Source organism: Strix aluco, chromosome 20 (genome assembly GCF_031877795.1).
Source record: "Strix aluco isolate bStrAlu1 chromosome 20, bStrAlu1.hap1, whole genome shotgun sequence".
Taxonomy (NCBI): Eukaryota; Metazoa; Chordata; class Aves; order Strigiformes; family Strigidae; genus Strix; species Strix aluco.
The window spans coordinates 3950836-3977890 of NC_133950.1; the positions used below are offsets into that span (position 1 = coordinate 3950836).

General features: G+C 52.3%; 1 protein-coding gene across 3 annotated transcripts; it reads right to left on the reverse strand.

The window, feature by feature from the left end:
• Positions 1–416: 416 nt before the first annotated feature.
• Positions 417–26494, reverse strand: TRAF2 (TNF receptor associated factor 2). Of its 3 annotated transcripts, none has more exons than XM_074845907.1 (10): positions 26390–26494; positions 23984–24204; positions 23279–23357; positions 22820–22918; positions 12447–12518; positions 10666–10740; positions 9624–9983; positions 8476–8653; positions 4842–4990; positions 417–4079 (listed from the first exon to the last, which is right to left on the reverse strand). In XM_074845907.1, exons 1-10 carry the CDS (start codon positions 26411–26413, stop codon positions 3861–3863), a joined length of 1476 nt encoding a protein of 491 aa, XP_074702008.1. In that variant the 5' UTR covers positions 26414–26494; the 3' UTR covers positions 417–3860. The 3 variants fall into 3 exon arrangements, with proteins under 3 accessions (XP_074702008.1, XP_074702010.1, XP_074702009.1); XM_074845909.1 differs by lacking the exon at positions 26390–26494 and adding an exon at positions 25751–25839; XM_074845908.1 differs by lacking the exon at positions 26390–26494 and adding an exon at positions 24844–25382.
• Between the last annotated feature and the right edge of the window lie 561 nt (positions 26495–27055).

A 27055-nucleotide genomic window follows, 5' to 3' on the forward strand; every position in this document is an offset into this window, starting at 1 on the left:
ACAACAGCTAAAACCCAGCTCAGCAGCTGCTTTATCCAGCACCCAGGAACATGAGTGTAACATGTTGGATTTGCCTTTCCAGTTGTTCTGCAGCTCCCCTCTGCTGGTCCAGCACCCGATGAACAGCCCCGTGGCCCTGGTACGTGCGATGCTCCCGCAGCCAGGCTGGGATCAGGTCACACCCCCCCCCCCCCGGAGAGCTCCTTCCCTGCCTGCTCCAGCACCCCTTGTTTGGAAGCTGCAGTGCTGGTGCTGGGCAGAACCCCCCAGGCTGCAGCAATACTGCAGGGAGGCAGCAGCTGGGGAAAGCTCCCAGCACAGAAGTAACACCCCAGCCCAAGGTGATGCTGCCCCTGCTCCTCTTCCACTCCATGCAGTGCTAGAGCCCCAGCATCCCAGAGATGATACAACAACAGTGCTCTTCAAATGGCTTTTATTTGTGGTTTCGACCATACTACATCCTCAAGGGAAAAAAAAACTTACTTCACAATGCCAGGCTGGGATGAGTGTTCTCCCATAGCTGTGGTCAAAGGGGAAAAAAAACCCTGAAATCCAGTAGTGGCTTGTGCCGAGTGTCCATCTGTGTGCCAGCTTGGCTGGCAGAGCTGTGTCCGGGAAGGTACCGTACCCCTGCAGCACACGGGCTGCTGCAAGGGACACGCACAATTCCTGCTGTGAGCTCCAGAACTGCTAAAAAATGAAAAAAGGAGCAGACAGCGTTTGTCAGCACCAGCTCTGCCTCCCCTCAGCCACGGGCTGAGGGAAGGGAAACACCGTGGCCACTACGAGCTGCTGTCGCAGGGGCTCACCGGCCGTGCCATGGCCCTGTGCGCCCCTCTCCAACGGCAGCACGGCCCCCCACAGGCTGCAGGGGCTCAGCCTCAGCTCTGCTCGCAGCACTGACTCTCCCACCACCTTCCAGGCACCTGCTGGGGCAGGAGGACCAGCACCCACTCCCTGAAACAGCCCAGACCCCCACACTGAGCCAGCGTCTCCACAGGCACCCCCGGCACTACTTAGCCAGAGCTGCACGGCCCCGCTGCAGGCGTCCAGCACCCCAAGAGCAAAGACCTTCACGTCAGCTCAGCCCAAGCTTCCCTGCTCCCACCCCATAGAATATACTTAAATCCCCAACTGCTGAATGGGAGGAGGTGATTCTCCTCCCCCTTTCCAGGCCTTTCCCAGCCTCTGCAGGGCTGGGAGCCTCCCCCAGGCCTGGCGGTGCAGAGCTGTGCGGGTGGGAGCAGAGCTCTCAGGCTCTGAGAGGCTTTTTTTTTTTTTTTCCTCCTAAGGCAACAGGGTGAGAATGGCAACACAGGGCTCGATCCATGCCTGGGGACAGGCTGGGCCTCGCACAAAGGAAGGGTCCTGCCACCCCTCTCCCACCTCCGAGAAGAGCTGAGGGGCGGGGGCAGCAAGGCAGGGTGCAGGCAGCTGCCCAGCCCCACTCTGCTCTGCCAGGGGCTGCTGCAGGTGGACACACACCTACTGACCCTCTGCCCTGGGGAAGGAAGGGGCAGGCCCCTGCCTGTTCCGCTGCCCTCGCCTTTTCCCAGGGTCGCAGTGGCCACACCAGCAGGTTTCCCAGCCCACCCTGCCTCACCCACAGCAGCTGCGCTCACCCCAGCACGGGCTCCTGTCCCCCTCCTGATGAAACAGCAGAGTCTGCCCCTGGCCGCAGCCTCTGCACACAACAGGTACGATAAGATGCACGGGGGGACTTCAAAGGGGGGCTCGAAGGCTGTCCCAGCACCCATCCACAGGCAGGGAGAGCCCCCTGGCCAGCGCAGCACCCTTGGGTGCAGGAGGTTCAGCCTGGGTCAGGGTCCAGCTCAGCTACCCACCAGCCTGGAGAAGGACATCAGGCACCCCCCGAGCTCCCCAGGCAGCAGCAGGGACACCCCAAAGCACCCCAGGAGCAGGCGGTCAGTGCGGTGCCACGGCCCAGGGGACAGCAGAGCCACAGGGCTCGCTGGGCCACAGCCCCTCCCCACCCGTGCTGTCCCTGGCCCCACGGGGGTGGCTGTGCCAGAGCAGCAGTGGAAGCAGAGCCCAAGCAAGGTGGAGTCTGTGTCCACCAGGCAGGGAGCTGCGAGCAGAGAGGGGCTTCGGGCCTTCCTCCACCACAGCCTCGTGTCCCCTGGGCCTGCGACTCCCTGCGCAGGGTGACCCATGGCAGCCACGAGCAAGAAGAGGGTGACGACCCTCCAGTCTCACTGTGCCCCTTCCCAGTCCGAGGAGCACCACAGGAGCTGGACAAGGTCCTGGGCTATTATTGCAAGGTGGGCTCAGCAGCCAGCTCCTGGGACCAACAAATACTCTCCTGGGGCACGTTCGGATGCTGAAGCAGGTGAGGGGAGCACAGGCAGAGAAGGCAGCAAAGCCTCCAGAGTCCAGCCTGGTTAACCACCTGCCCAGAGCTACAGCCACAACAGAACAACTCCGAGGGACCAGCCAGCCACCCTGCAGGGACGTAGCAGCAGTTTCTTCTCCACAAACAGAGACCTTCTCGTGGGTGCTGAACGCTTGCTGCCCAGAAAGAAGTGGTGCCAGGAGCCCAGGCACAAGAAGGGGACAGCAAGCTTCACTCTGGGACTGCTCCAGCCACCCCAGCTCCTACCCAGGTGGCTGCAGCCTCAGTGAGGGGCTGAGCAGAGTGTGCAATGACCAGGAACCAGCAGGCACATTGTCCCCAGAGCTGAGGGGACAGGGGAAAGTGGTTGCTGGTGGGCAAGGCAGCCCCTCGCTGTGCAGGCAGCCGCAGAGGTGACAGGGCCCGTGCAGATGGACGGCAGCAGCGTAGGTGCAGACAGCAGTGGAGCTGCAGCCGCACGTGCCTGGCCGCTGGAGAGGGCCCTGGGAAGGCTGGTGTGCCTGTGCTGCTGCAGCCGCCCCACGATCGGGCTGAAAGCCAGCTCAGGAGCATCTGTGTGTGAGTAAAGACACCTTCCAGCTCTGCCGCCGTCCTGCCCACCACTGCTCAGGCACGGGCAGGCAGAGAACGGCAGGGTCTGGCTAAAAACCCACCTGGGGCTCTTGGGGTTCAGAGGTCTGACATCCTGCACTGAGCCCTGCACCACCCTCCTCTCCTGGGACAGGACGGGCAGTCACCAGGGGAGAGTCACTTCTCTTTCACTGTGGGCATCCCCGGTGCTGCCCCACGCTCCCTCCCAGGCCGCAGGCACTGCCTGCCCCATCCTACGCTCCCAGCACACAGCGAGGGCCAGACTCGGGGTACCGCTCCCCTGCTGGCCACACAGCTCAGCTCAGCACCTCTGAAGACACTGATGGCGTTAAAACAACAGCAGAACTGTTTGCACCTCTCTGACCCAGCTTGCACCGAGCCTGCCACGCAGCCTTCCTGTCCACCGAGGCACAGAGCAACAGCACCCCTGCAGCACACAAAACTTCCAGGAACAGAGATCTCTGCAGAAAATCCTAGGTGGCTGAGCCAAACATCCACACGAGGTGGTGCTCGTTCAGGCCAAACCTTTGTTTTACTACAGAGCACTGCGGATCTGCACTAAACTGGTAGAGCAAGAGCTGCACTGGTTTCCACTGGGAGCCCAGACAGCGGCAGTTCGGACACCCAAGTCCCTGCAGGAGATCTTCTTGTACCTGCAGACTGTGAACGTCCACGCAAACCTCTTCTCAGGGAAGGTCTCTCTGACACCAGGGAAGAGGGTTCCCATCAGACACCTTGTTTCCACTCAGAGTGAAGGTCCCTTTCTTGGGAAGGGCTTTTCCCCTTCTGCCTTCTGCCCCCTCCTTGCTCCGAGACCTGCCTGAAGTGCAGCACAAGAGGGGGATGCCCCACCTGGGGCTGGCTCTGCGTTCACTGCTCCCGGAGGTGAGGAGGGTTAGAGGCCCGTGAGATCAACGATGGCTTTAATAAAGATGGCGTCATCACGCACGTAGGAGTTCTTGGCTTCCATCACGGAGACGGGGCAGAACAGCGGGCAGCCGCTGGCAATGTTCATTTCTGTGATGGGTCGCTGGAAGGAGGAGGATGTCACGTCGGGTCGGAAGGCATCAATGATGTGCTCCCGGTTGTTCTGATCCAGGAGCATCAGGGTTACCTGGGGGGAAATGTGAAAATATACAAGCATGGCTGAATAAAAAGCACATGGAAACGCTGTCCAGTAACCTGCTCACCTGCATGTGAAACATGCAAATACCAATGGAACCAGAGCCACATCATGCGCGTGAGAAATGCCTGTAAGTAGGGCCAGTGGACAATGTCATCTCAGTGACATTCTGCAGAAACCTTTCCACATCCTGCCCTGTCACTGGAAACTTCTGGGTGGCAGCACAGGGCTGTCAGACTGACTCTGACAACCTAGAAGTGGCTGACATGGCGTTTGCCCCCAACACCAATACCCCACGCAGGTACTTCATGAAGTCGCAGAGTTGCCGTCCCCCTGCGAAAGCGGGTGGTCCCTCTCTGCATCAGTACTTCACCTGCTCAGCTTGGAAGTGTTTCACACACCTGCAACGTCTAGGACCAGCAATCTGAGCTCCTGATGGCGAGTGAGCATCAGCTGCACCCCGAGTACCGAGGCCAGGACAACCTTCCCTCACCCTGAATTCAGGCAGAGGCTCCGCTCGCTTCCCGAACACGCTGCTGCTCTCCTGCCACAGCCTCTGCCGCTTCGTGCCCTGCCCTGCAGCACGCTCGCTGCTTTCAGCACGACTGGGGAATCCCCAGGGCTGCTGATATATCAAAGTCCTTCCTTCTTCTGCTTGCTAACTAGGCCAGACCAACGGTGTCTAAAAGCTCAAGTGGGTGCAAAACTAGAGAGGCACATTGCTGGCCATAGCGGGCTTTGTCCCAAACCTACCTTCTGGTTGAAGGGCCACCGCAGGAGCGCGTCGTTGGGGCCTTTCATCACCACAAAGAACAAGGACAGATGGGTCCCACGCCCGGTGCCGTCCCCATTCAGGTAAACGCGCAGACACATCTTGTAGCCATACTTGCTCGTGTAGAAAGCTATCAAAGATTGCAAAACAGACACAGTGAGCGTCCAACCCAGCAAAGCCTGGCACCAGCAGGTTCCTCTGAACTCTGAGGACCTGGGTCCTGGAAGAAGCCAGGGCTGGGTCTTAAAACACCTGCCCCACAGAGGTGGTTTGTAACTAACAGTCAGATGCCATTTTAGACTGGCTTGGAGACAGCCCAAGGTCAGGCAGTCACAAGCCCCTGGTCCAGTCGAGATGCAGATGGCTGCGGTGCAGAGCAGGGCACTAGCCAGCCCCTCGGGCTCTCCCCACCCACCACCGCAGGCACAAGCACCCTGGGCAGTGCTGGGAGCTGGGCACTTCCCACTGCATCCCCCTCCAGATCCACCAGCTGTGCTGCGCATCACTGCTCAAGGAGCTGCAGTTTTTCGGCAATAACACTGAAGAGCAGGAACAAAACCACCCCAAAAAACCCTGTCTGGGGGTAGACCATCCTCAGTACTCACTTCACCTCTCTGTAAGCTGGCTGCCTCTGACGGGGCCAAAGGCTCAAGCAAGTGAGCTTTGGTGTCCCACTGGATCCCAGCCGCTCTGCACCGCCGGGTACGGGCTCGGGGATCCCAGGCTCTCTCCTTCTCCAGCAGTTCTGGGAATGCCCATGTTGTGATACCAGACCCGTGCAGGGCCACAGAAATACACCTCAGAAGGGGACCTGCTGCAAACTGCCCTCTCAGCAGCGCAGAGCTACGTGCCTCAGGTCTGGTGAGGCTCAACAGCCTCAGGGCATGGGGCAAGAGATCAGAGCTGGCATTTTCTGCAGGACTCGGTGCACTTTTATGAACAGGCAGACTAGCAATAGCAGAGATACTGTGCACTTCCACAGGGTGAGGAGCAAGAGATCAGGGCTTGGTCACACCTCCCCTCCTGGCACTCCCCAACTCGTTTCCTCTAGTCCTCTCTCTCCACCTGCTTTACCCAAAGGCTTTCAGGGTAGATGCCACCCTCTGCTGGTCCAAGCGGCACATCCTCACCGCCCCCCAGGCTCCTCAGCACTCCTGTAACCCTCTGAACATAAAACCAGGTGGGGAACTGAAGGGAGGATGGCTGGTCAGAGCAGCGGGAGCACGCAGGAAAAGGCACCAGGCAGCCTCGTGCACCACACTACCAGCTCAGAGCAGTGAACCAGGCATCCTGCTTCCCACTGGCCCCAGCAAAGCCAAAGCGCATCAGAGGCAAAGCAAAAGCCCAGCACGCCGCCCCCCAGATCTGATGGCCAGCAGTAGGTGCTTCCCAGCAGGAGCTTCACTTTGGTCTGTCCCAATTCACGCCCATGATGAACATTTCTTGTGAGGATTTGCCTTTTTGAACTTTTATGATTTTGTCCTTTGCAAAATCCTGTAGCAATCATGTCCTCACAATGCGAGTGAGTGGTAACCCTACTTTCTTCTCTTTGTTTTAACACAGATTTCATTTGGTATTTCCTCACCTTTACATTTAAATACAAAACAAACAATTATACTTATTTCCCTTTTTCATCCTATTCACAACCTAGACCTCTCTCCTCACAGCTGTCTCCTTCCCAGACTGAACAGCACTAGTCTATTTGCTTCACTTTCTAAGATTAAAAAAACCCTCCTGCAAAAGAAACATTTGTTTTTCAGCCTAATTTTCTCAGCTAAAGCAGCATCAGGAACAAGGATCTCTTGTCTAAATGACACAATCGAATTCTGTAGGAAACAAGGCCTTGTACTTTGCACTTGCAAGATTAAAAAAAAACAGTGCTGCCTTTTCCAGCCGCAGTCCTAGCGTCAGGCAGAGGCAGCCCTGACCTTCCAATCCCGCCAGCCACAGACAAGATTTTCATGAGCAGATTGCAGAAACCCACCAGCAACATAAAACACAGTCTGGTGGCCCACAAAGTAGTTTTTCCTTTGATGAAGGAGTTTATAAAAGCCCCGAGCCCTGCCTTTGTTGCCCTGCCACCACTGCCAGGCAGGGGATGGAGACCTGCCAGCACACAGCGTGGAGGAGGAGGCACCAGCAACCCTGAGCTGCAGCTCAGGGAGGAACTGTGCATTCAGGGCACGGCCAAACAAACGTCTGCACACACAAAGCCTCTTGCATGTGGAGAGGTTTCACCCCTTTCCCTCCCTTAGGCTGACTCTGATACTTATATCCCTCCACCAGCTGACTTGATTCTCCAACCTAGAAAAGTAAATCCCGCCCTCTGCAAGGATCCCAGGTGGCATCAGCCCACGGAGGGGTCTGAGGAGCCCCCGAGCTGGGGCGCAGTGAGCAGGGACGCCCGTGGCCAGAGGAGACAAGAGTCAGCTCCGTCCAGCATCTCCCTCCACACTGCAGCCTCTGGAGACGGTCAGGTCAAGCAGCTCTTGAGCGCAGTGCAGGAGATGGACAGGATGCAAGATTTAAGGTCCTCTAAGTCAAACAAAATAGATTTGAAGCTGATTTGTTGGCTTTGGGAAAAGGAAGGAAGTGCTGCCCTTCCTGAAGGGGACAGAGAGCAGGGGTTTTCCACAGCTGCTGTTGCCTTTTAAAAGGAAATGCTAATTGCATGTGCACAGTTTCAGTAGCAGTTTAGTTCCCTCCTCAAGAAGAGGAAACCGTTTTAATTTCAGTTTTTCAAGAGAAAAAGAGGACTCTGAACAGCCTTCATCCAAAAACCAGATTTTAAAGTAGTTTTAAAAATTCAGTTGCTTTTATCTTGTAGCTCAGCCACAGTCTGCTTTTTCACAGCACCAGGAATCAGGTGTAAGGTACGTACTCTGAGTTTGCACGCAGCTCTGGGCATTTTGAAAAAGCTCTCCAGCACACTTAGATCTAAGTGATTCCTGCTCAGGCAAACACAGACTCCCCTCTTCAACCATTCTGTTGCAGGGTGAGCTCCCCAACGAGCAATGAAATTGTGTGAAGAGATGGTTTCATCTTACAGCTGCAAGCCTGGGAAGTGCTCCCATAAGCAAACAAGCCAGATCACAACCTACTGCTCACTGTCCAAGATTTTCTTTTTTAAGAACAGGAGGAACAGTGCTGGGCTGGGGCAGTGCTGCAAGGAGAGCCTCTTCCTCCAACAGATATTCAAGCACTTCCCTAGGTATGCTTTGGGCTTTAGACATCGTCCCTTGCACCATTATGCTTTAGGCACTAAAATACATTTCTGGGGCTCATATATTTCCTGTCTTCCTTCACCATTTTATTGCTGGTTTTATGGTCTCTGAGTATTTTAATTCTAACTAAAGGGTTATGCAGGAGCTAAGAGGGTTGCATTCTCCATTACGAGAAATTATAAAGGTCGTCTGCAATCAAAAAAGCACCTCTTTCAGCAGCAGTTTCATTTAGCCCAATGCTAAAAAAAAGTGGTTCAGGCTCCACAGGGCAAGAGGAACAGAAGTACACCTGAATGGCCAGCATCTCCCCTGCTAAGGACACCGCTACAAATCCCACACCCAGCTGAGACGCAAAAGGCTTTTGCAATTTTGCAAATTTGTGGGCAATAACCTGGAGAGAAGATCGCAGGAGAGCGGCCTGTTATCGCCTCCTGACGCTTCCTGGCAAATTCTGTTATCTTCCAGATGAAAACACCATCGTAGGTGGAAGCTTCCATGTTGCGGATCTTTTCTTCCATCTCAGCCATGGCCAGATCTTTGAGCCCAATGCTCCTTTCCAGCTGCCGGACCTGCTCAGTGGGATATACGGTGCAGCCTGGTTAGAAACACGTACTGCTGTGAGACCCGAGAAAGCCAGCAGACACCAGCATCCCCTTCAGGACGACTCTTTAGCAAGAGACATTCTCCAGAACTGACAGGGGTCACGGGAGGGAGAAATTCAGCACCGTAAGCCAATTCACTGAAGCTGCCTTTTGAACCCTGTCATTCTGGAGAAGATGCATCGATACAACTCAGTGCTTGAGCTGGAAACTTTCCCACAGCGAATGGAAAAATCCTCCCAACGAGCAGCTCCGTTACGTTAGCAGCAAAAGAAGTGAGGATGGGGAGGGGAAAAAACCAACGAGTCAGCATTGTGACAAAACTAGACTGAAAAAGAGAAGAACCTACACCCAGCCAACACGGTCTCCGGAGGGTTAATCACTGCTCCCTAGCACAGAGTCACGGCAGTTTTGGCAGCTCCCTTGCCGAGAGAGCACAGGTACACTGCAAACTGCACAACTCCCAGTTGCCAGGACACACTGGCAGTGCTCAGCAGGGATTGTGCTGGAGCATACTGGTGGGGGCAGCTTCTTCACACCTCCAGACCACGCTCGGCACAACACTGTAGCACAGCACCAACGTTTACACTCCTTTTGAAAGGTCTGGAAGGTGCACAGCCCCATGGATTCAGAGAGATCCAGGTGAAATGCTGGGTGCTCTGTCTCTTGTTGGAAATCTTCACCTAAGAACAACATCTCGGTGTCTGCATAACTTGATTACTAACAAGAGATCTGAACGCTTTATGCACGTCAGTTTAATTCCTGCTTTTCCAGGAAGCTTTTGAGAGTTGGGCACAGGCACAAACGATACTTTAGTTCTGCCTTCGGATTTGTGAAGCTTCAGGGCTAGGCGGTGAAGCTTTGCTAGCTAATAACATGGAAAGGAAACTGAAAAGTCTCTGCTCAGAGTGCTGGAAAGCCCAAGCCAGTGGTTACACACCTTGTTACTCAGTGTTTCGATTTTCTCCTGGTCTAGTCGATGCTGCCGACTGTAGGCTTCGGCCGTTAGAGACACTCTTTCCACCTCCCGATTGAGCACACAGACAATGTTCTCAAAGGTCACCGTTTTCCTCTCAAGGGCCTCACATCTTCCCAAGAGCTCCAAGGACCTGGAGAGCTCTGACTCTGAGCACAGAGAGCTTGCTGCCAGCAGTGGGGAGTTGTTTTGTGATGAGGAAAGGGCAGGAAGGGGCTTTAGGTCTCCAGACCCAGCCTTGAGGCTGAGCACAAAACTCAGTAGCATGTAGAGATGCTCCGCCAAACACTTGCTTTCGTGTTCTAGTAGCTTTTCATTTTCCACCTACATGAAGAGAAATACATCCCCCATTCAGCAAGCTCAATCTACGCTGTCACCATCCACAGAACAAATTCCTCCTCTTGAGGTCACAACGTTAGCTTTAAATTATAAAGGGGAAAAACCAAAGAAAGATAGTTAAAAAACCTGTTTTGAGGGTGGGACTTTTTGTTTTGTTTTAGAAACGCTGCAAATCACATACACAGATGGATGCTTAACTTTTCCCCAGCTGTACACTGTTCTACCCTGTCTTCCTCCATTACTTCCCGAAAGGGCTCTGTCAGATGTACTTAACAGCACCGAAGGACAAAGCCTCATGTAATCCCCCCGAGGAGGAATTTGTATGAAATCACCAAATAGGAGCTGGGAAATCACATGGAGAAATATGGCCTGGCCCCAGTTCTGCGCTTACAGCTGAAAGCAGCATAACCAGCAGGGTCTCAAAGCACTCAGGGTGTTCCTCAAGAAGGAGGAGGTTTCCTTCCACATTAAGTTCATTCTCTGGATACCCAAACTCTGGACAGCAGATGATGTCAAGCTCCATTTGCAAAGGGTCTGAAACACCACTTTGTTCAAATATCTGAATACAAACATCTGTAACAGTTTGGGCAACAGCAGTTTGCAGATTAACTCTAACACTGGAACTGAAAACAAGTCCCAAGATAAACATCAACAGACAAGCCCTTACCACCTCAGCACATCCGACAACCTCAAATCTGCAAGGCACTTTAGATCTGCCACAAGTTTTCACATGGTCCCGAAACTAGAAAGAAAGGAAGGCAATGTTAGATCTTACGTGTCCCCAGTAGCTCCCTTTCCATCTTGCTGACACCTAGAAAACTGAAGATGATCTCAAGAACACCCAAGCCATTGCTCATCACTAGCTGCCAAACTAGTTAAACCTGGACACTACCTACGATTAGGTATGACTTCCACTGTAATGTAAATACAGCACTGACACGTGGAAGGAAGTTTTATTTCTCTTTCTCTTGACAGCTAGGTCTCACTTCTCACCTGCATATGCAAGAAAGAAAAAGCAACCAGCACAGGTACATGTTATGGATGCTGAGCAACCATCTTCACTGAGGGCAGAGGAAGGGGAGGCATAAGGAACAACCCTATGAAACAGATAGCTGTTTAGTTTTAGGCACTTCATATGACCCACCACAGCTTGGTATTTTTATTTCCAGATAAGCATTATACATCTGAGAGCAAAAGTAGTCCTGCCTGAGTATTTATAGCAATTACTGCAAGTCTACCTGTGTGAGGGAAGCTGCTCTGCTGGGTCCAGCATCACCTCACCGGGGTGCTGAAGGACACCGCACCTTGGCCACCACTCATCTGGCAGCTGAAGCTCCGTGAGGAGCCGAGGCCGACGGTGGATATTTCTACAGAGAAGTGCCACTAACCCCCAGCTGCCAGGATGACTCGTTTGGGTTCCCACACAGTGCATGATTAATGCTAACAAGCACTGGCACATTACCATCTTGTTTTTGATAGACGTCTCCTCATCAGATACCAGTGGTCTGTTCTGAACAACAACCATACTCCACATTTAACACCCACATCTGCTACAACAGATGTCGATTAAAACTTTTTAAACCACTTTCTTAAAAGCTTCTAGATCCATCTGGCTTGCTTAATGAGTCGGTTACTCAGAGTTACAATGGCTGCAGCTCATCAGCAAAAGTTTGGAGAGGGATAACAGAGGGAGTTAATATTTAAACGAAGGATAGATCACCTGTGGGAATCCTACAAGCCTTGTCTCTGCTGGGCTCCAGCTTCAGCCTGCAGACAAGCAGATCTGTATCCCAAGACCCCAGCACCAAGTCCTTCGTGACGCTGCCCATTTAGAAGAACTCTACTCATCTTTTTGATGCTTCTGTCCCCCCTGCCCCACTACAACGCCCTTTTGCAACAGTGCTATTAAAAATATATTCGCCTGTAGCAGGCAGGATGGTTTCAGATGCTTTTTGAAGATGTTTCCCAAAACTTTTGATTTTCAGACTTTTGAGCCTTGCCCCAGGAGTCAGCAGCAGGGTGGACCCTATAGACATGGATTCTTTACATGATTAATTAGAAATAAATTAAATTAGCTGGAGATAGGCTCCCTTCCCACAATTGCAGCAGTGGTTGATATAGTTGCTTTACACAGGACATAAGTACCCCTTAAAACCACGAGCCTGCTTTTCCCATGGAGGTTCTGCACCCAAACCCGCCACTCCAAGGGAGGCAGCGCCGGCAGCACTAACACAAAACTACAGGTGCCGACGAGTCACGCTCACCGCACCCGACCAGGAGTTTGAGCCTTATGGAAAGGTCACATCTGTACTAATGGCTCCCACTTCATTGTTTTTCCCACTTCGCTTTCTAATGGTCTTGGTTTTCCTCCCTGCTCCAAGACCGCTGGTGTCAGCCCATCAGGACGCCAAACGCCACCGTGGCACGAGGTTCCCCGACAGCTGGTACCTTCTCCCTTGGAATCTTCTTCCCACAGCCCTCGCAAGTCAGCGGAAATTCAGGGCAGACTTCGTCATGAGCCTGTAAGAGAATCGACAGGAGAATATTTGGTCCTCTAAATAAAAGCTCCAGTGAGGTTATATGATGAGTACAATTCAACAGGGGTAGTTTTATACTTTATTACAGAAAAGTGTTGTATTTACCAACCGATACTCAAATCTTGGTCACACTGATAGTTCTGCATGCTGACTCATTTGTGCTATCTCCAGGCTACCAGAATTCTGGGTGTCTATGCAGCCTCAGCCTCAATTTAAAAGTTGCTAATTTTTTTTAAAAATCAAATTATTGCTTTGATGAACAAGATTATCAACAGGAATCTCCATTTATGGCAGGTTGACTGAAGTAAGCCACTATGTCATCAAGATAATCTGTATAATTTTTCCACTGTAATGGTTATCAGTCAGCTGAGGTATGAACCCATAGCCTACTCATCACACACTGGGCTGAGCTGTCTGACAGTATCTTTACATTCAAACCAGAAAACCACCTTTCAACCAGAAAGAAAAATATTTTAAAACTGCTTCATCTAATAGCCCCTGCACACAAATACCCACCCCTGCAGCAAGAGCACACACAGTTTGTTTGGCGGCCAGAGGAGCTGAACAAATGATCAGGGCAATGTAATACTCTGTCCTCAGCAAATACTAGGGCCAGTGACACCGGCTAAATTGGGAATACTAGAATGTGCCTCTGCTTTCTGTGTCATTTCCACACCACTTAAACCTTCTCTTTACACACCAACCAGTTGAAACAAGGCATTGTAAATTCCATGAAAACGCAGCTCAAAATTCAGATTAAAAGATAAGTGCACTAAAGTATCCTGCCACGGTAATAACAGGAAAAAAACCCAGAAGCATTTATAAAGGAGTCATCTGAAACCAGATGCTTTGAAAACTTGGTCACATTTACTCTTTATTAAAACAAGTTACTGTCTTGGGGGGCGAAACATGCACAAACTTAAATACTGTTACCACATCAGAAACTGGAAAGTGAAACCCATTAGTGGCTCAGCTTTGGCTTCTTAGTTACTCTCTCCTTTTTATGCTTGAAATGAGCACTCGGGCTCAGCGCCCCGCTGCGCTGTCCCTGTAGAGGTGACCGGCCAGCCTGCACGGTTCAGCTGGGCAGTGCTGCCTGCACGGACACCGCTGCCTGCAGAGGAGGTGCAGGAGGCAGAGTGCCTTCCTTCATCCCACTCACTCAGAGGGGCTGAACCCTTTCTTCTACCCACCTACTGCTCTCATGTTCTAGAAACACCAGATAGCATCTTCCCCACGACCCACAAAACGCTGGCATAAGAACAAACAGTCTGGCTGAAGAAAGGAAACTTCAGTGTAGAGACAACTATTTAAAAAGGGAGCATTTAAAACTCATGTTCTCCTGTGCCGATGTGCTAGGCCTGAAACTACCACCCCCTCTGCCCTCCCCACCTCCCAGCATTTATCTTCCATCCCGACTACATGCTACACTGCGATATAACACCCAAGGTGCAGCAGCCCTACGAAGCGTGCTCAGCCTGCAGCACGAGAAGGGAAACCAGCCCCGCACAGCTAAGCTGAAAGTGCAACTGGTCCGTACATAAATTAAGACACACAGACGCATTAGCTTTAACCAGCACAGATCCAAACCTCTCGACAAAAAATTTTGTATAAACAGTTTCGGGCTCTTCTGGAATCCCCTGTTCCTTCCCCCTCTACGCGGGTGTCTAAACAGAGACAGATGGTATTGCTGCTGTAAGAAATCCACCCCACCCGGGAGCCAAAGAGCAGGGGTTGGCATTCAAGCCTGACCTGCCACACTCCACTCCCCCAGGAATGGGGCAATCCTCCTGTTTATACCTTTCCCAAACCCACATCTGTGAGCTTCTGCAGCACAGAGGAGCATCTCTGACATTTGGGCATTTGCTGTGAACTTTTTAGGTGGCTTTGGAAAGCCATCACTGTGAACGGGGCTGGTGAGAGCAGAATCATTGTCCCAGAGTGAACCTGTCTCAAGTCTCACAGGTGTTGGAGAGAGGGAATGGCAATAGAAGAATTAAAGCAGAACTGGAAGACAACAGTCTGGCTCAGACCTTCAGGGCTACTCTCCGGTTACCTCAGCATTGACTTTTCATCCACCAGCTGTAAACCGAGGCACACGCCAGCCTGCAGCATCCAACAGCAGGAGCAGGAAAAACTGGGCAGAGTTAACAGCCTGCACAGCAACACCTTGCTCTTCCCACTCAATTAAAACCAAAACTGCCCATTGATCTGCACAACAATTTCACTCCCTAAAAATAAACAGCGAGACAACCCAGGGGCAGCCTGTACATCTCACACCACCATCAGAACAGGCAAGTCTCTGGGAGCCAACCTGAGAGACTAGAAAATCAGACACCACCACCACCTTTGGAAGGACCAGGGCAGCCTACGAGCACGCGCTCGGGGCGCAGGCACTCGTGGGTTACCGCTCAGTCCTCCAGCACCTACCCGTGCTCCTCTCCGGAGCAGCACCGACAGGCTGCAGTGGAGGTGCTGAGCCCCCTCCCCTCGCCTGCAGCTCTGCGCGCACCGTAACTCTCCCACCTCGGTATCAGGAAAGCAGAAAAACTATCTGCAGTTGAGATTTCTCTCAGGGCACTCCCAGGATCATCCCCTTGCACTCTAGCTCTCAACCAGCAGGAACAGGCAGCAAGGGCAGCACATCCCAATGCAGCCCTGCAGAAAAGCGCAAAGCACACACAGGGAAAAGTGAGATGTAGTAACAGCACCGATCTCTGAAGGACACGATTGTCTCCTAAGGAATGCCAGGACAAGCTGCCCTGCTGTGCCTGCGTAAGACCAAAGGGAAAACTGACGTTTAATCTGATTGCTGTTGTGCCTCTCAAGGCTTTGCTAAACTTGAATTTATGGAAGAGGCTACTGCTGAAAATCACTATCCCCACACCATGGTGGCAGAGCAGGAGGTGCACCTGCTCCCCAGCTGCCCTGCTCGGAACCTGCCATATCAGTGCCAGTCCATTTTTATGGAGGTCTTGCAATCATGCTGGGAAATCCATCAGTGTGACACAGCACTCCCCCTCCCTCCAGTCAAGAGGCAAAGCAAGCGGCTGAGAAAAACAACCTTTGAAACAGCTGCTGTGAGATGCCTCTGTCAGAGCCCTGCAGGAAGGTTATCGCAAAGGGCAGGGCTGGCAGAGAACAGGCTTGGTGCTGGCTGCACGCGGCAGCTCTTCTGCAAACAGTCTCCTGCAGGTTGATCTTTGAAAGTTGTTGGTCCCCTCCAAGCACAGCAACAGCAACCATAAGCATCAACAAAGCTGAAAGGCTTGGCAGCAGGAAGGGAGCAACGAAAAGGAAGGAAAATTAACAGGATGGCAGAGGAAAGCCAGCTCAAGTGGCACAGGGCACAGCAGAGTGCTGTCAGGGCTTTGGCAGTGTCCGGTGCTGCCACATCCAGTCCATGGCTCCTCTGGCATCTTAGCCTGGCTACAAGAAAAAGGGTGGGCCCACAGAAGTGTAAAGAAAACCCTGAAATGGGTCTCCAGTGTAAAAGGAGCCTGCCTAGGTTTTGAGGGAACCTGAATCCCTCGCATCAAGAAGCACGAGTTGCTTCGTGCTCCTCTGCCAGGTCCCCGGGGGCTCCAGAGCCTCCAAGAGGGGAGTGTGTCGCAAAACACAGGTACTTTGGGATGTCCTGCTCCTCTGAAGTCGACATGCCCTTCCGTGCTGTGTCTCCTCCTCATCAGGGGAGTCCTAAGGCTTGTTTTAAGCCAGGCCTGCTCAGAGCTTCCGTCACACAGGTGGACTGGGAACACACACATGGTCCTTGTGCTACTGCATGGAGCCCCGCACACAGGGCTGGAGAGCAGGAACCCAGCCTGTAACTCACAGTGCCAGCTGGGAGCAGGAGTGTTCCAAGACCATCGCACCAGCTGGTGCCACACACGACCTGCTCCCTTTGCTGGGACACACTGCTGACAATGATCCAAGCAAGTACACTTGGCATCACAAATCATTAAACCTCAAAGAAAAGTGTCAAAACCAAAGATTAAGTTCCCATCAGTAACTGCTTGTGGCTTTAGTGGACATGCATATGGCAATGATGGCATGGGAAACCACCACGGCCTTTACTCTGCTGTCTAACGCCACGGTGTCCACCTGAGCTGAGGACTACAAGTGGCAGAAGAGATGTCAGGGGCTCCCAGGGGCCTCATTCATGCCTCTCTTCAGAACTAGCACAAGAACTTCTGCTTTCAACGTTCGATGGCTTTGTTCGTTGGCTTTTATGGCTGATTAGACAGACATTTGATTTGGGGTTTATTAGTAGAGGGACATCAAGGCAGCATTTCTTGCATTGAAGATGGATGTGAAAGCAAGAGCAGGTTTTGAAGAAGGTTGAAGGTACAAGAAACATGTGAAAGCAGCAGTGGGCTTTCTAACATTTCCTAAAACAGACTCTGCCTTTCCCTGTTTGCTCTGAACTACACAAGCACGAGGCACTAGGACACTCCAGGATGCTTTTCCCACATCCCTTCATCATCCCAGAGGAATGATTTTCCAGGGGAGCCTCTAGTCTGAAATGGAGTGGGGCTGGGCCCCCAGAGCATTTTAGATAAGCCCAAGTGTGAACCTGAACTGGCCCCACAGCCAGCTGGAGCCCATGCACCACTGTCCCTTGCCTCAGATGTGGCTAGCTGCATTGCAAAACAAAAAGACTAAATCCCCTTGCCAAGGAAATTAAAAATTTTGGCGTTGGACTACACTGAGTCTCTGTAAACAGCTGGCTGACACATAAGGGAGGTTCAAATCAATTGGGAATGTCTGATCAGAGATAACTCCACAGGTCTTCTAGGCTACAATTAACAGTTCCAGTCACTGTTGCATGAAAAATGCCCAAGATGTGCTGTTCATGTCTAACGAGGTCACTGCTTGAGAACAACCTGCCACTGGGGAGTGGACTCCAATCATACGATCACACTAATGATGCCAGGCACCAGCACGCTCATAGGAATGATCTGAATTCACCTCCGATAGTGAGCCAACCGCTGTTGTTAGCGGCAGGAGATGCTGCAGTGCTGATGGCTGTGCTCCAAACACACTGAAAGCACTGCCTGTACTGACCATGACCCAGGATAACACCCCTGGAGAGATCTGCCTCCCTTCTCACAGTACTTTCACCAGCACATAAAGCTTCACCTTCATCACTCAGATCAGAAGGGACAGCTGCAGGATGAAGATTCACAGTGATCTGCTTGACCTTCACATTAGAAACGGGGGTGTTGATACCGGCCAAGCACCGCGAGCTGCAGGCGGTGGGGAAGAGCAAGGTCAACTCCTTTGCCCCGCAGGCAGCGCGGAGGTGCAGGCTGTGAACAGAAGGGCTGTTACAGCACGAGGCTGTGTTACAGACTGGCACCCAGAAAAGGGGAGGTGCGACAAACATCACAGCTGGACAGGTGTCTTTCACGTGCTGGAGAAGTCGAGGCTGTGGTGAGTGGCTTGATTTCAAACGCGACTCCTCTAGGCTGTCTGAAGAGTTGGAAGTGCCCAAGGGGGTGTGTGTGTGATCATGGCTTTGGCTCCTGCCAGACACCTGGAGCCCCAGGAACATCTCCCTGGGTGTGAAGTGGTGCCCCACAACCCCCAGAGCTGCGTTCACGCTGAGGGGTTTCATCACGCTTAGAAGGGACACACAGCACTCACCTCAGCTTCAAAGCTCATGACTTACAGCTTTTCATTTTCCAAGAAATAGATGCCAAAAGTGTTAATTAGGTGGGCCACCACAAGAAGGCTGAGCTGTTTTTAGAAGGTAAGAGCAGACCCTCTACAGCTGGGGCTTTCCAACCCCCTCCCACACGCACTCTCCGGCACTCCCCATGGCTTACCTCCCACCACGGGCTTGGATGAGAAACTGCCTCGTGTCTGGGCAGCCAGCTACATAAACTCTACTTTGGGGACTGTAAGGGAGGCTGAGTGATCCTCAGCTCCAGCTCTGGAAAGTAAAGGTGTGTCAGATCCCTTTTTCCAAAGCAGGAGGTCCTTCTGGTCATTTGTGTGTGCAAGTCAGGGATCCCCCCACAAGAAAGTGATCTGGTCCTGGGGCAAACTCTGATCAAGCCAGAACCAGCTGCAAACTGCTCTTCAATACTATACCATAACTTGGAGCCAAAACCTTCAAAAAAAGACAATAAATGCTGTATAGGGTTTTAAAAGGGAGGCTGGTGTCCCTGATACAGCATCATCCAGTGTGGTTGCCACAGCACTTAAAATACTGTATTCCATGCAGGCACCACTGCTCTAAAACACTCAGAAGCACACTTCAGAGGCAACGGGAGCCAGGTGAAGTAGCTCCAAAGACCAGCAGCTCTTCTAAGCAATGTGCAAAAGCCTGGAGATGAAGTTTTCAGCCTAAGCTAAAAACGACCACCAGAAACTATCGGAGCATTGCTGGGATGCAGCCGGAATGGGGGGGCATGAAACGGTGAAGCATCATGAAGCAGGAGGAGGCTCAGAGCCCCCAGCAGCATTTTTGAAGAGGGACAGTTTTCTCTACACAAGGTGTAGCAGGGCTTCTTCAACATCTCCCAGTAGGAACACTGGGCAAGAAAGGACTGCCCAGCTACTCTGTCCTTCTGGCTTCAGGAAGCCACATAGCCCAGAAGGGGATGTGGACATACTCTCCAACACCATCTGCTTCGGAGTAATATCACTTAAGTTCTGAGTTTTGCATCTTCCACAGCCCTCCAGGCTTCAATTAAAGTGAACTCTTCAAAACCACAGTGACAACGGACCAGAAGGAAAACACATCCCCTCCAGTTTGGATGAGGACAGGTTATCACCACAGATGACAGTCAACCATCGTCTAGCTGAGCTCATCTGTTTTCCTAGAAACCCCCCTTCCAACTCAGTTTAAATACTGCTGTCAGGATTAAGCTTAAAACTCAGTTCTCCTTCCAAAACGTAGACAATTCCATTTCCTTATGTCTCAAATAATACTGTATCTCCTGAGATGAACCTCTGTCTGGGTAACAAACGCTGACTCTGAGTGACAAATGGCTGACCACGTGAACACCCCTCTGCAGCCCCCTCCTCCCATCCCAATCCTGATGGGTGCCAAAGAAAGGGAGCTGGTGCTGTGAAAAGCATAAATAAAAGGTATAAGAGAACTGAAGATATATTGATAAAATGGAAGAGCAACACAGGCAATTGGAGGTACTACAAGGCAAGAAAAGAAACACTCCAGTGCTGAGGAACCACAAACTCCCTCTATCTGGATATCACAGAGCATGTTTTCTTGGTGTTTCCTTTCGGTCAAATAGGTTAGTTTTAGTTTCTGCTGAAGTCCTCAGACTTTCCACCAGAATCTAAAGGCTCCTGCCCACAGTCTGCTTTTCTGTATGTACATTCAGGCAGACTCATCAGGAAACCTATACATGAAAAGAGGTTACTGATTAAAAGGTAAAATCCTCCAGCCCCACCGCAAACTGCTTTATCCAAATGCCACTAAATATTTACAAAGTCTGAAAAATGCATTTATAAACACAGACATGTGCTAAGCACGTAAATATTTCATATGCTTCACCCAGCTTTAAGCAGAGGGCAAGCCATGTCCAAGCAGATTGCACTCTTGCAGGTTTGTATGTCCTTTTGAGAGCTGAACTCTGGTCTGTCTGAACAGAAAGCAAAACTGAAAACAGTTTTATTAATTTTTTTGAAGTTGAAGAGCTAGAGCTTTTCAGCTGCAGAACATTTTTTTCCTTGTTCATGCCCTGATAAGATTAGCAAACCAGAAGTGACAGTATCTTTTGATTTGTAAGTGGATAGCAGCCGAGTCAGTCTCTCTCAGTACAAACACATGACTTTTAAATTAGCAAACAATGAATTCGCTCTTAGGGACTTTCCATGTCCTGTCGGAAATAGCGCAGCGAGGGACTTTCCATAGTGGGAGTGCTGAGCTGCTGCGGGACGTTACACACATTGCTGGCTACAGATGCAACCATACTGCAGGAGGAAAACACTAAACTAACAGGCCTACCCATAAGGCAGGGCTTAACATTAGTCCACAGTACTGAGAGAGACTCCGGGCTAACGCGTTCGTTTGACGCCTCCTCTCATCAGCTCTCCTCAGCTACACGTACCATCTCCTAAGCTCCGACCACACGAGGCCAGCCAGGCCTGATTAAATGCCACAGCTCCTTGGCAGGCAGCTGAGAGGAGAGATAACACAGTCCAGACCTTGCTTCCTCCCCGCAATTCCCAGGAAAGAATCAGCTTCTCCCGAGAGCGCACAAAATAACCTCACCCCCACTAGACTGAATGCCACCGCTGGTAGCAGGAGAGGCAAGGTCAATCCTGAGAGGAGCCAACTAGCGTTGCTCGAAATCCCGCTCCCCTTTCATCACACAAGACTGCCCTAAGACTAACAAAACCCATGACAGTCAAGATCAGTGCTGCAGACCCGCAGCCCAAGCACTCTGGAGCCGCACCTCTACAAAACATAGACTTGTTTTAGCAAAACACCTAACAGAACCTTTTGAAGATTAGGTGGAGAGTAAAAAAAGAGGCAAAGCCTTATCTGTTCAGATGGTCTTAAGCAGTTGTGCATAAGATCTTGGAGCATCACACACACCTGCAGCCTTGCAAGAAGACAGACTTATCCCAGGACAGCTCATCGCCCTTTTGAACTTCTAGTGCAAGTTCTGGCTGAACTCAAGCCTCTGTCCCAACGCTTGTGAGACCACACAGGGAGGACCTTTGGCAGCTGATGATTTTTGCTGAGCTCTACAGGAACTATTTTAAGATTTTTTTTTTAAATCCAGGAGAAAAAGTTCAGAAGAGCTCATCAGTCACAGCACAATCAAGAGCACTGGAAGCTGCTGAGAAATATAATTTGGTTTAGTGTAATGGAGATGAGCTCACTTACTACGATCACCATTTTGAACACTGCAGCAGGTATCGGACTTCTAGTCACTGGTCACCAGCAGAAATTAAAGCGTGGGTCAAACAATCTGCAGGCACCAACGGCACAGCTTGAACCTGGAACCTCAGTAGAACACACTGTACCCTGAAATGCAACTCCCAAACTCTCAGTGCTGCATCACTGTTAAGCTTTTCCCTTGACATTTACTCAATCATACATTCACACCATGAGTCACTTAGAGATCTATGAATGAGGGTTTCACAGCACCCTCATTCCCTCATCTTTTGGACTGAACTTTTAGCACAAAGAAGCGGAAGGTTCTAGATGGCAGGACAAGGAAGCAGAGGTGCAGAAGCATCTCTCTGTTAACAGGCTCAGGAGCTAGTCAGAAAACTCAGGCATGATCCACAGCTGTTGTTTCTTCCTGCCATCTTGCAGTAGCATTGGAGAGAATCCAAACATTACCCTACACAGACTGAGGTTCCAACTTTCCTGACACACATCTCAGCCACTACCAAAGCTCCACGAACCACAGGGCTACAATCTTTACCTAGGATGAGTGTTAGAGGGAAATAACATCTGTTCCTCTCACATGGTGGTTCTTCCATTCCAAGAGGGATGACAAAACTGTCCTTCAGGAGCACCAAAGCTTCACAGGTACATATACATTCACTGCTAACTGCCAATGTATTTTAATGATGCAAATTGCCTCAGCAGAGTTGATTTGTTGAAAAGCACAGGGAGGTATGTGGCCCACTGCCCCTCAGCAAGAACACGCTTCTCACAAGGCACGTTAGCCATACACATGATAAGGACCAACTGCCCAAGGCCACAAAAAGGCAGCCTGGATTGAAGAGCTGGTGGGCTCCTCGAGAAGAGCAGGGCTGGAAAAACCATCCTGTCCCGCAGGCTCGTGGCCCAGAACAGCTCGGAGTGATGGGTGGCCAGCCAGTGACCAACACCGGGTCCCGCTGCCCTGGCAGCTACGGGGGCAGCTGGCTGGGAAGAGGATCGTGGCCAGGCCACTTTCCCCAAGCTCACGGGTCTGAAGTAGGTTTTAGGTTCACATAACGCAGAGAACTTCACAACAATTTTATAGCACAGCACAGTTTCTTGACACTTCACTTGTCTTTTACAGCAGAAAGGAGATAGAGCGGGTGACTCCCACCATGGAAGGGACGTGGTCGGTGCCTGCGATCACAAGCAGATCTGAAATCGTTTCAGTTCAGCCCGTGCCCTCAGCAGGGCACGCAAACCTAGCTCAGCCAAGAAATCTCTCCAGCTTACAGTGAAGTCCAGGGAGATGAAAGTTCCCACAACCACTGCCAGTGTCAGTGTACAAGCAAAACCACCTGAGCCTCCCCCAAACACACAGGAAAGAGAAAGGACGCAGACATCAAAAGCCTTGTTTTGATCTTTACCTCGTATTCTTTAATAGTCCCCTTCCAAGTGCAGCCACTGTTAATACAGACAGCAGGCAGACTTTCCACCTCCCGCCGAGCTGCATTGTCTGGGAAAGCCTAAAATGGAAAAAACAAGCAAACCACAAAAATCACTGAGGGGTTGCAGTTTTAGTCCAGTCTCTTCATTCTTTATTAAGACTTTATTGAGGCTCCTTCCAGGCCACTTGCCACATCACATCCTCAGAGGTGTGCTAGTGGCAAACAAATCGTTATTACAGCGTTTAAGTAGGCCACCGCTATACCAACGTGACCTGGATTTTAGAAGCTGGGGAGTCCACCACATTAATCATAACTCTCACTACTGAAGAAAACGTTTCCTAGGAATAAGGATTTCTCAGAACTTGTGTTTTAAACAAAAACTGCAAGTGGTATTAATGACATCAGTGAGCTTCTTTATTTTTTTAAATTTTGACTTACCGAGCTTGTTTCCAAAATAGAAATTCCTTCTTCGTATATTCCTTCCTGAATACAGCTGGCACACTTTTGAGGTCCAGCACTATCGGACAGAAAAAATAATCATCAAACACAACAAAAAAAGACCAATTTATGATTTAGCAATAAAGTGATTTCTGGTAACTTTATAAAACGAAAGCATTTTCTTATTTTTAAAACACCACATTGAGCCTTTGCTTATGTGTATTTCTGATGCCCATTTCTGATTCTAATCCTTTTTTTCTTCTCCTGATTAACTCCTCTGTTCAACTTCCCTCACTTAAAGGTAAGAGTGAGACAGAACACAAGGAAACTTTTCTGGAAGCCCTTCTGGAAGTGCTTAAATTTCTCACATTTTGGCACGACAACCATACGATGACTGAGGAGCAAGTTCCTTCAGTAGCTACGAGGAAGACTGAAGGAGATGGGTGATCCACCTGGACTGTGACCTGAACAGCAAAAACAATCCGGGAGATTCTGGAAAAGGGACCTTTGAAGCAACACCCAGAACAATAAAAGCATGTCAGAGATTACGCATTCCCTTAAAGATGACCTGATGCTGAACCTCTATGATTAAACACAGCTCCCTTGCTGAGAAGGCCCTGAAAATGAGACTTTTCTCTCCTTTTTTGCTTGAAAATGCCTTTTCAAGCATTTTGACTTCAGAATGAAGGCACAAAAGTTAGTTACCTTATAATTTTCTTCAGACAATAGGAACAGTAGCGATGTCCACACTGAGCTTGAAACGGCCTCCTCAATATATTCTTGCAATCAGAGCAGAGGTACTTGACCTCCAGTTTAGTTCCCAGGATCTCCTTCGCAAATCCAGGCTGGTTTAGATCCAAAGAGCCAGGTGGAGTAGAGTTTGCTGCTGCCATGTGAACGAAAAATTCTGGCTGTATCTCCAGAGCCTGAAAACAACAATATTTTCTCTGTGTGATTGGTAATTTTTCACATAAACTGCATTACTCACAGTATATTACACTGGCACCCAAAACCCAACAACACAGGTAAACACACTGATGTGAACTACAAGCCTGACTCCATCTAGTTAAAAATATGGAAAGAAAATTTAGAGTTAATTTTAGAATGAAATCCAGAACAAAGAGACAGAGTGGACAGCCCACACTAAAATCCCCGTCCAAGTTTACTGAAATGCAGCCTATTCAGCGAAATCAAGGCTTCTGGCCCAAAACAGGGTAAAAAACCATCCTAAAGCTGATCAGGAGTATAAATAAATTGCCTCAGTCCACCAAGTGCCACAAAAACCTGTAGGCACTAAGTGAGGTAACCACAGCCTACCACCGCTTGTTTTCACATCTGTCAGTTGTCAAAAAAGACCATAATTCTGCCCAAAGCCAGACGTTCCCAGGGAGATGCCATGCACATGGCAGAGCCCAGATTTACTGGCAATGCCCAAGCAGGCATACAGGGCTCTCCAAAGGGCTGGAAAACAAAGATGTGAGAGGCACAAGCAAATTAGAAAGGAGGAAAAGAATAAAATGCATTTGTTCTGACCACTTATGATGATCTAAAGACGCATCTCCCACCTTCACATTCCAGAGCCACCTGAAACGTGCAAGGCAGCAGCACACCCAGGTACCTCCTTCCCATCAGCGCAGCCGAGGAAGCAGCGAGGCTCACTCAGCTCCCCGCACATTTTAAGTTTTGGGTAACTTTTGCCTGTCCCAGGGGTTGTTAAAGCTGCTAAAGTGACCCCAGAAGAGGGACAATGAGGACAGCAATAACGAAGATCCCTTTCACAACCCAGTCTCCCCCGAGCAGCCCTGCTGTGCCGGCAGGTGCGCCACTGCACTGAGCATCATTGTTTCTACAGTACATATATTTAACCAGGTTTTGAATGTAAATTCGATTTTTTAGTTGCATCGTGACTGCCTGTTCCTTGCCAAGTTGCTTTTACAGTCCCAGCCACACGCACCTCCTGGGGTGCCCGGGGATCACAAAGTGACACCGCGAGGCTGGCGGGAGCCCCGGGCACCGCCTGGTCCTGGAGCTGGCCCGGCTCGCCCAGGGCTCTGGAAGCCCCCGCTGGCGGAGCCCCCCGGCTGCAGCCACCCCCCGTACGGCGCGGAACGCCGCGCAGGCGGCCAAGTGGCGGCGGAGCCCCCCCCGCACCGCCGGGACTTGGGGGCGAGGCCGGGGCCGGCGGCGCTCCGCGGGGCCCGAGCCGGCCGCCCCCCCGCGCTGGCGGGAGGCTGCTCCCCGCTCGGTGCGGCCCGGCCCGCCCTGCCCGCCGCGAGGAGGGGCCGCGCCGCGCCTCAAGGCGGAGCGAGGCCCCGGGCGCCGCCGCACGGGACAGGACCCGCCCACCCGCCTCCTCCGCCGCCCGCTGCGCCGGCCCGGCCCGGCCCAGCCCGGCCGTGGGCCCCTGCCCCGCCGAGCCCTCGGCCGTGCCCCGCCGGCCCGGTCCCGCGGGGGGAGCAGCGCCGCACTCACCGGCCGCCTCCGTCCGCGCCCGCACCGGAAGCGCCCGCAGGCCCCGCCCCCCGGACACGTGTAGCGCCCCGCCCCGCCCCGCTGGGCCACGCCCCCCGGCGCTTGGTAACGGCCCCGCCCCGCGACGGGCCGGCCTGGGGCGGGGCCAGCGGCCTCGGGCGCCACCGCCACCCCCCACCCCGGCACCTACCCCCGTCACCCCCCCCAGCACCCCTGTCACCCCCACACAGCATCGCCTCCCCCATGTCACCCCCATCACCCTCGCCCTGTGTCACCTCTCCCCCCGCGTCACCCCCCCGCTGTCCCCCCACTGCCTGCCCTCGCCGCCCCCCGCCACAGGGGCCTCAGGCCACCCCTGCTGGGAACCGGCCCAGCCCCCCCGGGACCCCTCAATCCCCCCCGCGCCTGCCAGTGGGCGACCGGAGGGACAGCAGTGCTCGGCCTGGGGACACTCTGGCCCCCCACCCCGGGGTCCCACCCTGTGGGGACAGCCACCCTCCTGCCGTGACACACATCCCCCCCCCCCCGCCCCCCCCAAGCCGTGCCGTGCAAGAAGTCCCTTGGGAACGGCCTGGGTGAGCCCCAGCCCCCAGAAGAATTTTTTGGGGCCATTTTGGGTGGCACCGGGCACTTGCTTACCTGCGCGCAGAGTGCCATGGCCATCCCGTCCCGCGGCACCCGCTTGGAGGGACAGCAGACACCAGGAAGGATGGGCAGTGGCAGGCGCGTTTCAGTTTAATCGAAAAAAAAAAAAAAAAAAAAAGACGTGGGGGGAAATACAGCCACTCGCCACGCGGCGGTGAGGTCAGCACGAGGTGCTTTTTGCAGGGGAACTTGCTTGGCAAAAGGTCACAGCAGCAGGTTTTTTTGCTCGGGGTCCCCAGCCTGCGTGTCCCCCCCAGCCCAGCTCCCGCACCGGGGGCTGCCGGAGCCCTCCCTGCGCTCTCGATGAGGCAGCACAGGGGCTTCGGGGCTTTACCACCTCCTGCGCTGGCAGGGCAGGGAGAGTCTCGTTCTCACCGTGCGGGGAATTCACCCAGCAGCGGGGAAATCCTCCCCGGTCAGAGCCAGGCACGACCAGTTCAGTGCCACCCTGACGGAGGGGCCGAGGCGTCTCTCCCAGTAAGCCCAGCTGCGAGGGCAGCGCGGGAGCGGAAAGGGTCGGAGCCGGGGGGCGAGTCAGGGCAGCTCACTGGTGCCCAACGCGGCACCGCAGGCCGAGTTGGCTGCGTGCAAGCTCGGGGAGGCACCGAGCCCTTCGTGTGGGGCTGCGTGCTGCTCAGGTGCCCATCAAGGTGACTGCAG

Excerpts from the sequence above, each read along its gene's own strand:
- TRAF2 (XM_074845907.1), bottom strand. The coding sequence starts at position 26,413 with ATGGCCATGGCACTCTGCGCGCAG. Across the intron at positions 8,654-9,623 it reads TCGAAACACTGAGTAACAAG|GTCCGGCAGCTGGAAAGGAG; the intron begins GTGTGTAACCAC and ends CCCACTGAGCAG. Across the intron at positions 4,991-8,475 it reads TCCTGCGATCTTCTCTCCAG|CTTTCTACACGAGCAAGTAT; the intron begins GTTATTGCCCAC and ends AATCTTTGATAG.